This window comes from Sapajus apella, unplaced genomic scaffold, assembly GCF_009761245.1.
Source record: "Sapajus apella isolate SASKATOON/1434 unplaced genomic scaffold, GSC_monkey_1.0 scaffold77, whole genome shotgun sequence".
In the NCBI taxonomy this organism is placed as follows: domain Eukaryota; kingdom Metazoa; phylum Chordata; class Mammalia; order Primates; family Cebidae; genus Sapajus; species Sapajus apella.
This window is the reverse complement of record NW_022437017.1, coordinates 7,491,701-7,507,383: the sequence shown is the minus strand read 5'-3', so window position 1 is coordinate 7,507,383 and position 15,683 is coordinate 7,491,701. Positions and strand designations below refer to the sequence as shown.

Here is a 15,683-nt window from a genome sequence, read left to right as displayed (position 1 = left end):
CTCATCAGGAGCTGCTTCAGGTCTCGGGCCGCAATTAACTAATTGGCCAGGTGGGTTAAGAGGCCGCAGGAAGGATTCGGCATGAGGTGCAGGGGGCTTTGGGCGACTTAGCCGGACAGGCAGAAGCCGCAGACGCTGTGTCAGCTTAGAGGGCCAGATTAGGAGCGTGGGCCAAGCGGGCAGGGCCACGGGGACAGGTGCTTCCCTGCCTCGGATTAGCCAGGGGCCCTTCCAGACTCCACCCTTCAATTTTCCCCCAGAAAGAACCACTAACCTGCTTCAGGTGCTGCTGAGGGAAGTGAAGCTGAAGGGCGTGCAGGGCTTTAAGGGGCCACATAGGAGGTCGGCGTGACCTTGGGACATTTCTGTCTCAGCTCAGGCTCTGCTTGGGCAAAATGGGAGGGTGGCCTGGGAGCCCTGGGGTGGGGGCTGTGCCCAGCCTGGCCAGAGACCTCTCTCTGTGTGTATCCTCAAGGGCTGGCTTCATGGGAAACTCAGCTGAGAGCCCAGCAATAATGGAGTGCCAGCTGTATGCCTGCCTTCTCGGTGCCCCTCTCTTCACCGCTGTGGGTGCTTGGGGCCCTCACGCCCCTCTGGGAAAAGGTGCCTGTTGGCTGGAGGAGGCTGCTGAGGCCCAGAGAGGGAAAAAGCCCTTGTCTGCCCAGGACTTTTCTGGTTTTAGCACTGAAGTCCCACAGCCTGGACCAGCCCTCAGCCCTGAGGAAACCAGGGCGGTCACTCCAGGACCAGCATCACACAGCTAGGGGGCGAGGCAGGACTGAACCCGTGCATGCAGACTCGAAACCTCGGCCCACTGTGCCAGAGTGGACAGGAGGGCCAGTGTGTCCCCGTGAATCTGTCCCCCAGCGTCACTGGCTCAGCCACCTAGGTCCCTGGACATTTGGCCTGCCTTTGTTCAAGGGCAGTGTCATCTGAGAGCTGTCACTGCAGAAGCTGTGGGGAGGCTCAGGGCCCAGAGGGCCAGCACACAGTCAGCCTGAGACAGAGGCTGGGGCGTCTGCGCTCTCAAGCTCCTGGGCCAGCTTCTCGGCCAGCTTGTGGACGGGTGGCCAGTGGGTGAACTCTGCCTCCTGGCATCTGCTCATGGGGACGTGCGTGGGGCCTGGACAGCCGTCAGGGGGCTCCATGCGGTACCCCTTCTCCACAGCCCCTGCCACCTCCTTCCGCCTGGGTTTGTTGAGTGTAGGGGAGGGGTGGATGGATGCGTGCATGGACGGTGGGTAGGGACACAGATTGATGGATCAGGGGTGAGTGGATCAGTGGACCAGTGGATGGAGAGATGGATGAACAGACACCTGGAAGGGTGGATGGATGACATGAGGATGGGTGGGGAGGTGGGTAGGTAAGTGGATGGGTTGGTGGATGGATGGATGGGTGGATCAGGAGATGGTGAGTGGATGGATAGACGGACGGATGGACGATTAAGTGGATGGGTGGATGGATATATGGGTGGATGGATGAGTGGATAGGTGAATGGATGGATAGACGGGTGACTGGACAGGTTAGATGTGTGGGTGGATGGACACGGGTGGATGGATGGATGAATGGATGATGGATGGTGGGTGTATGATTTGTGTGTGAATGAGTAGGTGGATGGGTGGACACATGGGTGGATGGGTGGATGGATGATGGGTGGATGGATGGAAGGGTGAATGGATGGGTGGATGATGGGTGTGTGGGTGGATGGATGGGTGGATGGGTGTGTGGGTGGATGGATGGGTGGATGATGGGTGTATGGGTGAATGGATGAGTGGATAGATGGATGGATGGATGGGTAGATGGATAGATGTGTGGATGGATGGCTGAGTGGATGGATGAATGGGTGAATGGATGGGTGGATGATGGGTGTGTGGGTGGATGGATGGATGAGTGGACAGGTAGGTGTGTGGGTGGACGGATGGGTGGATGTCTGGGTAGGTGGATGGACATATGGGTGGATGAACAGGTGGGTACAGGGTGAATGGATGACTGGGAGGATGGATGAATGAGTGGATGGCAGGTGGACGGTGTGTAGGTGATGGACAGGTGGGGACTGTGGCTGGGTGGATAGGTTACTGGTGGGTAGACGCTTGGATCAGGGGATGGTGGGAGGACAGCTGGGAGGGTGGATGGGTGAGATTTTCATGACTGGTTCAGGCCGGCATGAAAGAAGCAGAAGTGAGGGAGATGTAGAAGTCGGGGGGCTGGATCGGGAAGGGAGGGGAATGAAACCGGGGCTGTGGACCAGATCCAGGCTCTACCACGTCTCCCTGGGGCAACCCAATGTGAGCAACCTGCCCTCTCTGGGCCTCAGTGTCCTCATCTGTGAAATGGGTATAATCTTGGCATTCACCTCCAGTGGCATTTTTGGGATTTGACCTGATACCATTGGACATGGTGCCTGGCCATGAACGGGGAGGAAGGAGGAGGAGGAGGAGGGTGGCCTCCCCAGGCCATCCCTAAGGGGCTGCTGCCACACTCACAGACCCTCCCGGGGGTCCCATCATGGGGGCTCCATCATGGGGGCTACCATAGGGTTGTGGGGCACTGGGGCCTGAGAAACAGATGTGGTGGGAGGGGAGATTTGGACCTTGAGGGCTGTGGGCAGCCTAGCAAGATCCTTTAAGCCTGGGACCCCATGGGTCGGGACGGGGTCTCCGCCACTGAATACCACATCCCTTGGGGAACTGCAGTGGGGAACCCATGGGCAATGGCAAGTGGGTCCCTGCCCAGAACTCCCCAGGGCACCATGTCCCCACAGTGGCCAGCGGGCCAGTTCCAGCTGGGCAGATCCTCCATGGGCAGAGGTGGGGAACGGAGACACGCCTGGAGGCAGGAGCAGGGCCTTAGGGCCAGTGGGTGCTCAAGACTCGGCCAAGGATCCCATCGGGTGGGCTGCGGCAAGTTCCTCAGAGTAGGGAAGGAGCGCTGGGGCTGGGCACCCAGGGTGGACCTCTGCGGGAGGACCCAGGATGCCTGGTGCCTGGGGGTGTCAGAGAGCAGATCGCCAAGGATGGGCCCGCGGAAGAGGGCATGGGGACACAGAGAGACACAGGCGCCCACAGTCCTTGGAATCCATCTTTATCGGGGCGATCATCCTTCGCTTTCGCAGGTCTGGGGTGTCCATGGGCCGCCCGGAGCCCCCTACGCGGGCCAGCCCCTGCTGTGGGCACCAGGAGGACACCTCGCTGGCCTGGACCCTCCTTGGGCCTGACCGGTGCTCCCATGCCGCACTCCCCACTCTCTCGGTCCTCTGGGGCCAGAGGCCCTGCCGGGTGGGGTCAGGGCTCCTGGCTTCGGGGCGAGGTGGAGCCGTCGGCGTCCTGCCCTGAGACGGAGGCCGGGGCGCCCGCGCTGCGCAGCTCCCGGCCCAGCTTCTCTGCCAGCTTGCGGAAGGGCGGCCGTCGGGCAGGCTCCGCCTCCCAGCAGCTGCTCATAAGGATGTGCACGGGGCCTGGACAGCCCTCGGGGGGTTCCATGCGGTACCCCTTCTCCACAGCCTCTGACACCTCCTTCAGTGACTGCAGACGGCAGGCGTGGGCAGGGGTCAGGGCCACGGTCCCAGGACCTGCCCGGAACCCAGTGCCTCCTTGGGGACCCTGCTCACCATTTTAGGGTACGGAGCCCGTCCATAGGAGAAGACCTCCCAGAGCAGCACCCCGAAACTCCAGACATCCGACTTGCTGGTGAACTTCTGTGGGACCCAAGACGGGTGTGAGGAGGGGCCCCGTCGGGGCTTCTGCTCCAGCCCCTGCTTCCTCTAGGAAGCTCTCCTTGATTGATCTCTCTCTCTGGTCTGTTCCTCATTGATTCCTCCCCCACGCCGCCCACAGTTGAGTCCAGCTCAGCCTCAGTGCAGGAAGGAAGCCTGGTTATTCTTCCCCTCAGTCCTGAGCCCACGCCTGTTTCAGAGCTGGAGAAACTGAGGCCCAGAGGGGGCCACAAGGAACAATTGTGGGCTGAGAGCTTCCTGGGGAGGCAGAACCATCGCTCTTGGAGGTTCCAAGGGGCCAAGTGACATACCCAGGGTCACACAGCAGAGCTGGGGGGACAGGTCTCCTCAGACCCCTAAAGCCCCAGGGGTGGGTGAAGGGGGACTCACCCCGTGTTTGAGAGCCTCGGGCGCCGTCCACTTGACAGGCAGCCGGCTTGAGTCCAGCCCCTTCCGCTCTGCTTTGGCTAGGCCAAAGTCGCTGACCTTGGCCACCAGGTCCTCGGAGACCAGGATGTTGCGGGCGGCCAGGTCACGGTGCACCAGTTTCTTGCTCTCCAGGTACTCCATGCCCTCGGCCACGTGCCTGGGGGTAGCGGGGGCAGCGGGGGCTCAGGTGCCATGACGCCTGCATTCAGGGCTCAGAAAATTCTGGGTGCCCGGGCCACAAACTCACAAAGCCTGACTGCCCCGTGCCTCAGTGTCCCCTTGATGGATCTTGGGGTCCATTCCCGACCACCCCCGTGCCCCAGCACCCCGAGAGCCCCACTCACAGAGAAAACTGCAGGAGCTGGGCAGTGTTCACGAGGGCTCGGCCCCGGGTCCGCAGAAAGTTCACCAGGTTGCCCTGTTGGGTGGGGTGGGAGACGGCTGGGGGTGTTGGGACTGCCCGGCTGCGTGTGCCCGCTCCCTGCCGGGGCCCCGCCCCACCTTGCTCACGTGCTCCATGACGATGTACAGTCCCTGGTGCAGGATCACGCCCAGGAGACGCACCAGGTTCTTGTGCTGCATCTTCCTGGGGGCGGTGGGGTGGGCGTGAGGGCGGAGCTGGGAGCCCCCATCCCAGGATCCCCGACCCCCACCCCGGGACTCACGTCATGACGGCTGTCTCATCCAGGAAGGCTTGGGCCGTCACGTCACACTTGATGTTCTTCACGGCCACCTTTTGCCCCAGATACTCACCCTGCAGGACGGCTGGGGGTGGGGGTGGGGGTGGGGAACGGGGCAAGATCAGGACCCCCAACAGAGACAGGGACGGAGAGACAGGCAGACAGACCCACTCACGCCGATGCCTGTGTAACATTCACACAGCGGTGAGTCCCCAGACCTTGAAATGCAGCCCCCACGCTCCCAATCCTCCCAGCCCTCACAAGCTCCTGGAGACCCAAAATCAAAGAGAACCATCTGGCCGGGCGCGGTGGCTCACACCTGTCATCCCGGCACTTTGGGAGGCCGAGGTAGGTGGATCACCTGAGGTCAGAAATTAAAGACCAGACTGACCAACATGGAGAAACTCCGTCTCTACTAAAAATACAAAATTAGACTGGCATGGTGACACATGCCAGTAATCCCAGCTACTCTGGTGGCTGAGGCAGGAGAATCGCTTGAACCCAGGAGGTAGAGGGTGCAGTGAGCCAAGATCACATCACTGCACTCCAGCCTGGGCAACAAGAACAAAATTCCATCTCAAAAATAAAAAAGAGAACCATCTAAGCGAGGGGTCTTCGAACCTCTACCTGCCAGGGGCCAAATGTACTGTCACCTCTTTTTGCAAGGCTCTTGAGCTCAAAATGTTTTTTTGCATTTTTATTTTTAAAATATTGATTGATTAGGACAGAGTCTTATCCGTGTGGCGTGCAGTGGCATGATCACAGCTCACTGCAGCTTCAAATTCCTGAGCTCAAGGGATCCTCCCATCCCAGCCTCCCGAGTAGCTAGGACTACAGGCATACTCCACCATGCCTGGCTAATTTTTTTTTTTTTTTTTTTTTGAGATGCGGGTCTTGCTACGTTGCCCAGGCTGGATCTGAACTCCTGAGCTCAAGGGATCCACCTTCCCCGACCTCCCAGAGTGCTGGGATTCCAGGCATGAGCCACCGCACCTGGCTGGTTTTTGCATCTTTAAATTATTGGAAAGACAAATCAGAAGATAAGTACTGTTTCAGGATATGTGAGCATTATATGAAATTCAAATTTCTCGGCCATAGTTTTCACGGCCACGCCCATACGTTTACATATTGTCCGTGGTTGCCTTCACTCCACAAGGGCAGGCTTGAGTAGTTGTGACAAGAGCTACGTGACCCACAAAGGAGAAAATATTGACAGTCTGGGCTTTTACAGAGAGTCTGCCGACCCCTGATCGACACCCCAGAGCCTTCCCGAATAGTAAATTCAGGGGATGGTGTTCCAAGCAGAGGGACTGACTATACAAGGGCCTGGAAGTGTGAAGAACTCACTAACATTGACTGGGCGCCTGCTTGAGTTAATTTACTCCTCATGGCATCTGCCGTTACCTCCTGTTGCAGAGGGGGATATTGAGGCTCAGGCGATTTGGGTGTCCTCAGGTGCACAGCTAGTAGACGGTTAAGTATGGTTTGAATTCAGCTCTGTGACTCCAAAGCCTCAATATGCACCCTCTACCATTCTTTTTTTTTTTTTTTTTTTCTTTGAGGCGGAGTTTCGCTCTTGTTACCCAGGCTGGAGTGCAATGGCGCGATCTCGGCTCACCGCAACCTCCGCCTCCTGGGTTCAGGCAATTCTCCTGCCTCAGCCTCCTGAGTAGCTGGGATTACAGGCGCGCGCCACCATGCCCAGCTAATGTTTTGTATTTTTAGTAGAGACGGGGTTTCACCGTGTTGACCAGGATGGTCTTGATCTCTTGACCTCATGATCCACCCACCTCGGCCTCCCAAAGTGCTGGGATTACAGGCCTGAGCCACCGCGCCCGGCCCACCCTCTACCTTTCTTCAGCACCCCCAACCCAGTCCGTCCACTCACCTCCAAACTCGCCCTCTCCGATCTGCGCCCCCAGTGTCAAATGCTGCAGGTTCAGCAACCAGCCCGCTGTGGAGTGAAGACCCAGTCAGGGCGGTAATGGGCCCCCCAAACCCCCCCACTGGGGGGTTCTACTTGGTGAGACTAGGTGATATCTCACAGTGCTGCAGCTGTGGATACCCATGTGATTGGCTGCCGGGCCTGGCAATGCCCCTGGGACAGATCAGAGACACCCCACTCCTGGTACCAATTATTGTTGGAAGCAACAGAACTATCTCAGGCTGACCTGAGCAAAAAGGAGCTTGCAGGAGGGACAGTGGGGTGAATGGTCAAAGCTGGGGGCCTGGCTGAGACCCTCAGACTCCACACTTGCCCTCCAGGAACTCCCTGTCAGGCCCAGGGGGCAGTGCCAGGAAACATTTCAGGTCTCAGAGATAAAAGCTGCCCTTTTCTCTTTGGCTACCTGGAGACCTCTTGTCCCTCCAAATACCCTCTGGGCTCTTCCCTACATAGTCCTTTACCTCTGACCACCCAGAAACACACACAGGGCAAAAGAATAAATAAAAATAAAATAAAAACCCATAAAGGTTCCAGAATATTCCAGGGGTCTGGCCTCCCTGACCCTTCTCCCAAGCACTTCTGTGTTGGCCCCTCCACTGTCCTCTGGTTGGTTCTGCAGGCTTCCCCCTCTCCCTCCAGAAAGCGCCCCCTCCAAATGTGGTGCCCTTAAGGGATCATTGGTCAGGGTGATGCTAGTCTCCACTTGGGTGCCATCCCTGATGGGTACAGATTTCCCCAGGAGAGACACACTTCCAAGGAGACAGACATAGGGTGGGAGGAGGCATTTGCTTTTGACCTTAAATATTGAGGATTTCACTACTCGGGGGCTGGAAAAGCATTGTAGGCGAAGGGAACGGAATAAACAATGGCTCAGAGGCATGAAGGAAACGATCACAGTTGACTTGGGAGGGGTGGATGCGTGGAGGAAGGGCTTTGCAGATGAGGCTGGAAGGGTGGCTCAGGCCATGCGGGCAGGTTCTGGAAGGCAGGAGAGCTGCAGGCCTCTCTCCCTGGAGGCACGATTTCATGATAGAAAGATAACCCTGGGGCTGTACTCAAGGCCTGGCCTGGAAGGGGTACTTGTCCCCTGGGAAGGAGGTGGTCTGATGAGAGGGACTGAGCCTGGGCTGTGGGGAGGGGAGGGGAGCAGAGTCACCAGGTGTTAGGAACCTGGCCAAAGAGGGAATGCTGGAGGGGGAGGTGGGTGGAGGTTCCGGGCCAGGTTTCTGGCTCAGATGATATGGTGGATGATGGTGACAGAGATGAGCAGCAAAGGTGGGGGCCTAGTGAATAAGGGACTGATCGGCATCTGTGGACCCCCAAGGCAGCCCAGGTCTTCTATCCCATAGCTGCGCATGGGGGCAGGCTTGGGTGATCTGGCCTTAGAGGCCCAGGGCCCCAGGGTTCTTCCTCCTGGGCTGCTCTAACGTTGGGGGGAAGGAGGTGTGCCCTCCCGGGCGTCCCCTACCCCTGGCCAGCTCCTCCTCAGCCGACTTGGTCCCGTGCTTCCGCTTTGGCCTCACCAGCTTGGTGCAGATGGCGCCCTTGTCCTTGGTGTAATGCTGCAGGATACAGGGGTGGCCGTGAGCCCTGCCCCAGGGCAGGGAACCCCGGCGTCCTGTCCCTCTCCCTGGTGGGCTCTGGGTGGGGTGGGTGGGACCAGGGAGGAGAAGAGAGGCTGGTTTCCATGGGAATGGGAAAAGAGGCAGGCCAAAAGGAGCAGAGGTCCTCTGGATTGGTGTCAACTTGGGGAGTCCTGGGGGTCCCCAAAGAAGTCATCCTAGTCCCTGGAGGTAAAACCAGGCTGACTCAGATCCCCTGTAGGACGGGCAGTCCTTAGGGATCAGCCCCCTCATTTCTGCATTAGGGAGGATCCTAGCGTGGGGGTCCCCATGTCTGCCCATCTGAGATGGAGTGGGGGTCTGGGGGACCCAGGGAATACCCCCTTCATCTCCATATTGGAGAAGCGCAGAGCTCAGGGTGTCCTGGGTGGTCAGCACAGGAGGTAGGGATGGTGTCTGCCCAGCTGCTGGGGAGGGGATGGGGCTGTGGAGGTCAGGTGACCAGCCCCTCCATCTCTACACAGGAGAGTCTCGGGGATCCCGGGGGCTACCCCCCTGCAGGGATGGGGTGGGGTCTCCGGGTGGCAGCACCTCCACCATGTCCATGAGGTTGCAGAAGAACACGGCCTCGTCGATGGTGAGGTGCCCGTCGCGGTGCAGCACGCGGTAGTGGATGACGTCGCGGCCGAAGCTCACGCACAGGACATAGTCGCCAGGGTGGCGCGCGGACTCTCGCACCAGGAACAGCCCGTCCTCGGGCGGCTGCAGCTGCTGGACTGCCTCCTGGCCGGAGATCTTCCCGTGGAACCACCTGTGGCCACGGACGGGGTGGGTCAGGCCGGGCTGTGGACCAGGCAGGGGGTCACCTCCTGCCCCCGACCCCAGGCCCCCGTCCCACCCACTCACGGCATGAGGCTGAGCTTGGGGTCAGCGGAGAGGGCCTCCCGCTCCCGCAGCGCCCCGGCTGCCAGCAGCCCCTCTTGCCCGCTGGTGTGGTGCTTGGCGCGGTACCAGCTCTTGTTCTGCCAGGGAGGAAGCACGGGGTCGGTGTGGCGGGTGGGGTGGGGGTCCTGGGGGAGCCCTCATCCCCAAGCACCCACGCCCACCACCCGCCACTCACCTCGCAGGCTTCCAGGATGGTGACCACGTCTCCCTTGCGGAAGGCCAGCTCCCCCGGCTTGGGGCGGGTGTGCTCGCATTTTGTGATACACTGGGTGCCCGGGGTCCAGCGCCTCTGCAGAGGGGGGCCGGAGGCGGGGAGGGGGGACATCACGGAGATGTGGGGAGCAGAGGCACAGGAGGCGAGAGAGGACAGGAGGGAGAAAGGCATGGAGACTGGGAAACAGCAGAGAGGCAGACACCGGGGAAGGAGGGAGACGGGAGAGCGGGGCTCACAGAAAGAAATCGTAGAGTCACAAACAGAGGCGGGACTCGGGGGCTCACACCTGTAATCCCAGCACTTTGGGAGGCCGAGATGGGTGGATCACCTGAGGTCAGGAGTTTGAGACCAGCCTGGCCAACATGGAGAAACCCTGTCTCTACTAAACATACAAAAAAATTAGCTGGGCGTTCTGGCAGGCTCCTGTAATCCCAGCTACTTGGGAGGCTGAGGCAAGAGAACTGCTTAAACCCAGGAACTGGAGGTTGCGGTGAGCCGAGATTGCGCCACTGCACTCCAGCCTGGGTGACAGAGTGGGACTCCGTCTCAAAAAAAAAAAAAAAAGGGTCACAAACAGGGGGGGCCCGGGACAGAAGGTCAGGATGCCAAGGTGACTGAGAAAGACCAGGCAGAGTCCAGCAAGGGGGATAGGGGGCAGAGAGGACAGCCCCTCAGGAAGGACTGACCTGAAGGACCAAGGGCAGAGGAATCGGCTGGACACACTCACCGTTGGCATCCTGGCTGAGACGGGTGGGGGGTGCCAGGCTCGGAGGAAGCAGGGGCTCACCTGGGGAAGGGGTAGAGTCCAGATGGGAGAGAGCTGGGCTAGGACCCAGGGTCCAGTTCCTACCACTTCCTCCCCAGGCCAGGTGGGGATGACGGCAGGGCGGGGGCGGGGGGGGGGAGGGCAGAGAGAGCCCCCCAGAGGCATCCCAGGTGGGACCCAGAGCTGGCTCCCCTAACCCCTTCTGGGAGGTGATCTTTACCCGGGGAAGTTCCTTAGCAGAATCACAGCCATGAAATGCCCGCCAGGAAACCAGGGAGCCTCGCCCCGCCATCGCCCCCAGAGGGAAACTGAGGCAGGGGAGAGGCGCACTGAGCAAGTGGCCACAGCTGGGGGCGCTGGGAATGGCCTGCCACAGGCTGGGTGGCTGGCACAGGAGGCAGGGAGCTGGGTGCCACCGGATCGAGCCTGGTTCTTCCTCTTTTCTGGTGAGTAGGCAGAGGCAGGGTGGGAAGACAGGGATGAGTCAAGGTCATTCCCAAGAATCTCTGACCCTGGGGTGGAGCTGGGGCCAGGGGCGGGTCCTGCAGCCCTACTGGGCTCCTCTGGCCACCGGCTGAGACTCTCTGATTCCCCCCCACACACACAAACCCAGGACAGGCACACAACGTCCCTCATTGCTGCAGGAGTGGGGGACCCTCCCTGCCTCCCTCATCTCCCCAATTGCTGGTCGATGGGAAGTGGAGGGTGTTGGGGGGGTGAGTCTCAGCCCCTCCAATATGCGCCTCCCCTGAAATCCTCCAGTCCCACGTGTACTCACACGCATACAGATGCATGCACACGCACAGAAACGCACGGGGCTCGGACGCAGGTGCGCGCAGATAAGCAAAGGACCCTATTCACCTGGAAACAGGTGTGTGCACACGTCCCTGCGCGGACGCGCGCCCAGGCACCCCACACCCGGGAACGTGCGCACCTGTCCCCAGCCCCCGGAACACACACACAGCCACCCCACACTGCAACACCTGGGCGCCAGCGCCAGGCCACCCAGGCACGCAGGGCGCCACGCAGGGCCGCGCACACGCATCTCGGCCACACACGCGCACAGCCCTCCACGTGGACGCGCGGGTACACACGCCCGGGGCTCGCAGCCGCGCACACCCGCACCCGGGAACCCCCTGCCACCGCCACGCCGGGTCCGATCGCCTCAGAGCACCCTCCGCCCCAGCCGCGCACCCGCCGCGCCCCCGGGACGCGCACACTCGCGCGCACACCGGCCCTTCGTGCGCAAGTCCCGGGCCCACCCCCGCCCCGAGCCCTCGGGGTTTCCCCCACCCTGGCCTAGGAGTGTCCCACCTCTCCCCGCGGACACGCTCACCTGCTCAGGGGGCGCCCCCGGGCCGCGCCCCGCGCCCGCCCCCAGGAGGGCCTCCGCGAGCCGGCTGCGCACCCCGAGGCGGTCCCGGCTGCACAACTTGGAGCGAGTTGCTCCGTTTCCTCATTTTGGGGGCGAAGGAGGGTCGGGCAGTGGGGGTAAGCGGGAGGCGCCGCGGCCTGGGAGGCCCCCGCGGGTCCTAGCGCCCGCCGCACTGCGGTCTGCTCCGCGCGCCGCCGCCGCCGCCGCCGCCGCCGGCCCCTCCCCGCCCCGCCCCCGCGGCCCCCGGCGCCTCTCGAGCGCCCCGGGCGGGGTCCACGCCTGGCGCTAACCTGGCTCCAACCTGGCTCCGTCTGGTGTGCACCCCCCACCCATCCTGGGAAGCGGGGTTCTTGGGAGCGGGGGCTGGGGGGTGAGGGAGAGTGAGCTGCCCGTCCGGGGAGGTAAGCAAGGCGCCCAGCCCAGACACCCAGAGGGCCCTTCGCACTCTGCAATTTCAACTCCCTCCGTGCAGCCCATTTTAGCACCCAGCGCCTCAGAGAGCTATTTGTGGTTGACCAAAAAAGAGCCCCCCAAAATGTCAGCCACTGTGGATATCATTATCATCATCAACATTAAGAGAAAATTCGGGTAACAGCATCCTCGGAAGCTGCAGTCGTCCGGATGCAAACTTCTTAGACCAGCCCTCCTTGGAGGGTAAAAGGGGGTTCTGGGAGTTGGGGGGTCCTGGCTCTGCCCAGAGAGGCAGGAGCTACCCATTTTCCAGCCAGGAGCGCCTCCTCCATAGGGAGGTGGGGGCCCCACCCGCTTCCGCCTCACGGAAGAGTTTGCGCTCACGTGGTCCTGGAGGACAGGGCCCTGCCCTAGCGATGGCTTCGTGGTTCCGGTGACCAAACCACCCAATCCACTTTCACCCAATACAGGTCCTTATCTTTTTTTAAATTTTTTTGAGACAGGGACTCCCTCTGTCCCTGTCCCTCAGGCTGGAGTGCAGTGGCATGATCATAGCTAATTACAGCCTTGACCACCTGGGCTCAAGCCCGCCTCCTGCCTCAGCCTGGGGAGTAGCTGGGACTACAGGGTCATTTTTTCCCCCAACTTTTTGTAGACATGAAGTTTCACTTTGTTGCCCAGGCTGGTCTTGGACTCCTGGGATCAAGTGATCCTCCCGCCTCGGCCTCCCAAAGGCTGGGATGACAGGCGCGAGTCACCACGTCCGGCACCTTATCTCCTTTCTAAGGGATGGGTCCTCTAAAACAAAGATGAAGCTCATCTCAGGAGGGCAATGAACCAAGGCGCCCAGGTGGCCTGCACCCATATTTAATCTTCTGTTACCCCAAAAGGCTAAGTGTCTGGACTTGGAGGTGTCATGCGATTTTGGGGGGAGCAGAGGCCCAGATACAACAGAATTACAAACAGCTGTATTAAGGAACTTAGGCAGCAGACTAGGCAACTATATTATTATTATTAGAGATGGAGGTCTCTCTGTGTTGCCCAGCGGGCCTCAAACTCCTGGGCTCAAGCGACCCTCCTGCTAGGTCTCCCCTTTGCTGGGACTACAGGTGCACACCACAGTGCCTGGCTAGACCACACTATTATATATTATGTTATATTACATTATATGTATTTTATTATATATTATATACGTGGATCATCCAGGGTGCCCTCCCATCTCTGTAGCAACAATTTAATCCCATCTACAGGCCGGGCGCGGTGGCTCACGCCTGTAATCCCAGCACTTTGGGAAGCCGAGGTGGGCGGATCACCTGAGGTCAGGAGCTCCAGACCAGTCTGGCCAACATGTAGAAACCCTGTCTCTACTGAAAATACAAAAATTAGTCAGGTGCAGTGGCAGGTGCTTGTAATTTCAGCTACTCTGGAGGCTGAGGTAGGAGAATTGTTTGAACCTGGGTGGCAGAGGTTGCAGTGAGCCGAGATCTCACCTCTGTACTCCAGCCTGGGAGACAGAGAGAGACTCTGTTTCAAAAAAAAAAAAAAAAAAAAAAAAGGGAGAGAGAGAGGAAGTCTCCAGTTGTCAGAAACAACCTCACCAGCCGGGCGCAGTGGCTCAAGCCTGTAATCCCAGCACTGTGGGAGGCCGAGGCGGGTGGATCACGAGGTCAAGAGATCGAGACCATCCTGGTCAACAGGGTGAAAACCCGTCCCTACTAAAAATACAAAACATTAGCTGGGCATGGTGGCACGTGCCTGTAATCCCAGCTACTCAGGAGGCTGAGGCAGGAGAATTGCCTGAACCCAGGAGGCGGAGGTTGCGGTGAGCCGAGATCGCGCCATTGCACTCCAGCCTGGGTAACAAGAGCGAAACTCCGTCTAAAAAAAAATAAAAAAAAAAAAAAAAAAAAAGAAATAATAGAGATGGGGTCTGGCTACGTTGCCCAGTCTCAAACTCCTGCACTGAAACGTTCCTCCTACCTCGGCCTCCCAAAGTGCTGGGATCACAGATGTGAGCCACTGCACGATCTCAGCTCACTGTGACCTCTGCCTCCCAGTTTCACGCAATTCTCCTGTCTCAGCCTCCTGAGTAGCTGGGACTACAGGTGCACGGCATCACACACAGCTAATATTTGTACCTTTAGTAGAAACAGGGTTTCACCATATTGTTTGGGCTGGTCTCAAGCTCCTGACCTCAGATGATACACCCACCTTGGCCTTCCAAAGTGCTGGGATTATAGGCGTGAGCGACCGTGCCTGGTCTACTGGCCTCAACTTTCCTTCATGGAGTTGTAATTTACTCTTTGAAGATCTTTGCGGGGGGGGGGGCTGGGCGCAGTGGCTCACGCCTGTAATCCCAGCACTTTGGGAGGCTGAGGCGGGAAGATCACCTGGGGTCCGGAGTTCAAGACCAGCCTGACCAACATGGAGAAACCCAGCCTCTACTAAAAATACAAAAATTAGCCAGGCGTGGTGGCAGGCGCCTGTAATCCCAGCTATCCAGGAGGCTGAGGCAGGAGAATCGCTTGAACCCGCGAGGTGGAGGTTGTGGTGAGCCGAGATCACGGCACTGACTCCAGCCTGGGCAACAAGAGTGAGACTCCATCTCAAAAAAAAAAAAAATCTTTGAGGAGGATGCCCCTGTGTCTACGATTTTAGCACCCACAGCTTTATGGATCTGGCTGTGCAATAGTCTAGGATGTGGCTCCCCGGAAGGGGCTGGGGACCCTGCAGCTGTCTCTGTCACGGTCACTACGGGCCCACCTTATAGGAGAAACCACCGTCGCTTGCCTCAGCTAGAAGCGTTACGTCAAAATACCTGCAGCGGAAACCCCAGCCGCCTCATTTGTTTCTCACCAGAAGCTGCTGCTGACCACAGGTCCCTCGCTGAGGTCTGCCTTCTCTTCGTTCAGCAGGGAAACGTCCCGGCATGAGAGGGATGTTTAAGAAACTCCAGCAGCCACGGAGACTTTCTCCTCTTCCTCTCTCTGCAGATGAGTGGTATTTAGCGTCAGTCCTCCCAAGCAGCCCCAGGGCTCCTGGTGGGAGGCCTCACCCCAGAAGAAATAATAAGAGGAACCAAGGGTATTGAGTCCAGAGGGTGGACTTCGGGACCTGCTTCGGGCTCCCAAATCGCCAAGGGCTGCTCTGGGGTGCAGGGAGCTCCCCCGCAGAGTAGAGACATAGACACTGAGCTGTGCCTGACTCTATGGGGACAGATTTGAGCCTGTGGTTTATCTGAATCTGCAGAGCCACAGAAGGGGTAGCCTCAGGAGGAGGTGAGCCCCCTGTCCTGGGAGGCATCCAAGAGTTGGCCACTTTGCTTTTTTTTTTTTTTTGTGACAGAGTCTTGCTCTGTCACCCAGGCTGGAGTGCAGTGGCGCAACCTTGGGTCACTGCGACCTCCACCTCCTAGGTTCAAGCGATTCTCCTGCCTCAGCCTCCGAAGTAGCTGGGATTACAGGCACATGCCACCACGCCCAGCTAACCTGTGATTGATTGATTGATTGATATTGACTGATTGTCTTTGAGATGGAGTTTCACTCCTGTCATTGCAGGCTGGAGTGCAGTGGTATGATCTCGGCTCACCGCAACCTTCACCTCCCAGGTTCAAGCGATTCTCCTGCCTCAGCCTCCTGAGTAGC

The 15,683-nt window shown here is 59.2% G+C and overlaps 1 protein-coding gene across 4 annotated transcripts in view; it reads right to left on the bottom strand.

Annotated features, from left to right (window-relative positions):
* Nucleotides 1-3,064: 3,064 nt before the first annotated feature.
* MATK (megakaryocyte-associated tyrosine kinase) overlaps nt 3,065-15,683 on the bottom strand; it is a 43,341-nt gene continuing 30,722 nt past the window's right edge. The window contains exons 1-14 of one of the 4 annotated variants that reach the window (XM_032252258.1): nt 11,590-11,837; nt 10,474-10,696; nt 10,215-10,274; nt 9,449-9,562; nt 9,235-9,350; nt 8,920-9,139; nt 8,235-8,328; nt 6,710-6,775; nt 4,807-4,906; nt 4,643-4,727; nt 4,486-4,559; nt 4,103-4,298; nt 3,608-3,694; nt 3,065-3,521 (exon numbers count right to left, since the gene is read on the bottom strand). In XM_032252258.1, the coding sequence (XP_032108149.1) occupies nt 3,282-3,521; nt 3,608-3,694; nt 4,103-4,298; nt 4,486-4,559; nt 4,643-4,727; nt 4,807-4,906; nt 6,710-6,775; nt 8,235-8,328; nt 8,920-9,139; nt 9,235-9,350; nt 9,449-9,562; nt 10,215-10,274; nt 10,474-10,545 (1,524 nt within the window). In that variant the 5' untranslated portion in view covers nt 10,546-10,696; nt 11,590-11,837 and the 3' untranslated portion in view covers nt 3,065-3,281. Of the gene's footprint in view, nt 3,522-3,607; nt 3,695-4,102; nt 4,299-4,485; nt 4,560-4,642; nt 4,728-4,806; nt 4,907-6,709; nt 6,776-8,234; nt 8,329-8,919; nt 9,140-9,234; nt 9,351-9,448; nt 9,563-10,214; nt 10,275-10,473; nt 10,697-11,589; nt 11,854-14,895; nt 15,025-15,683 lie in introns of those variants that run through there. The other 3 variants (XM_032252259.1, XM_032252256.1, XM_032252255.1) reach the window with 3 other exon arrangements.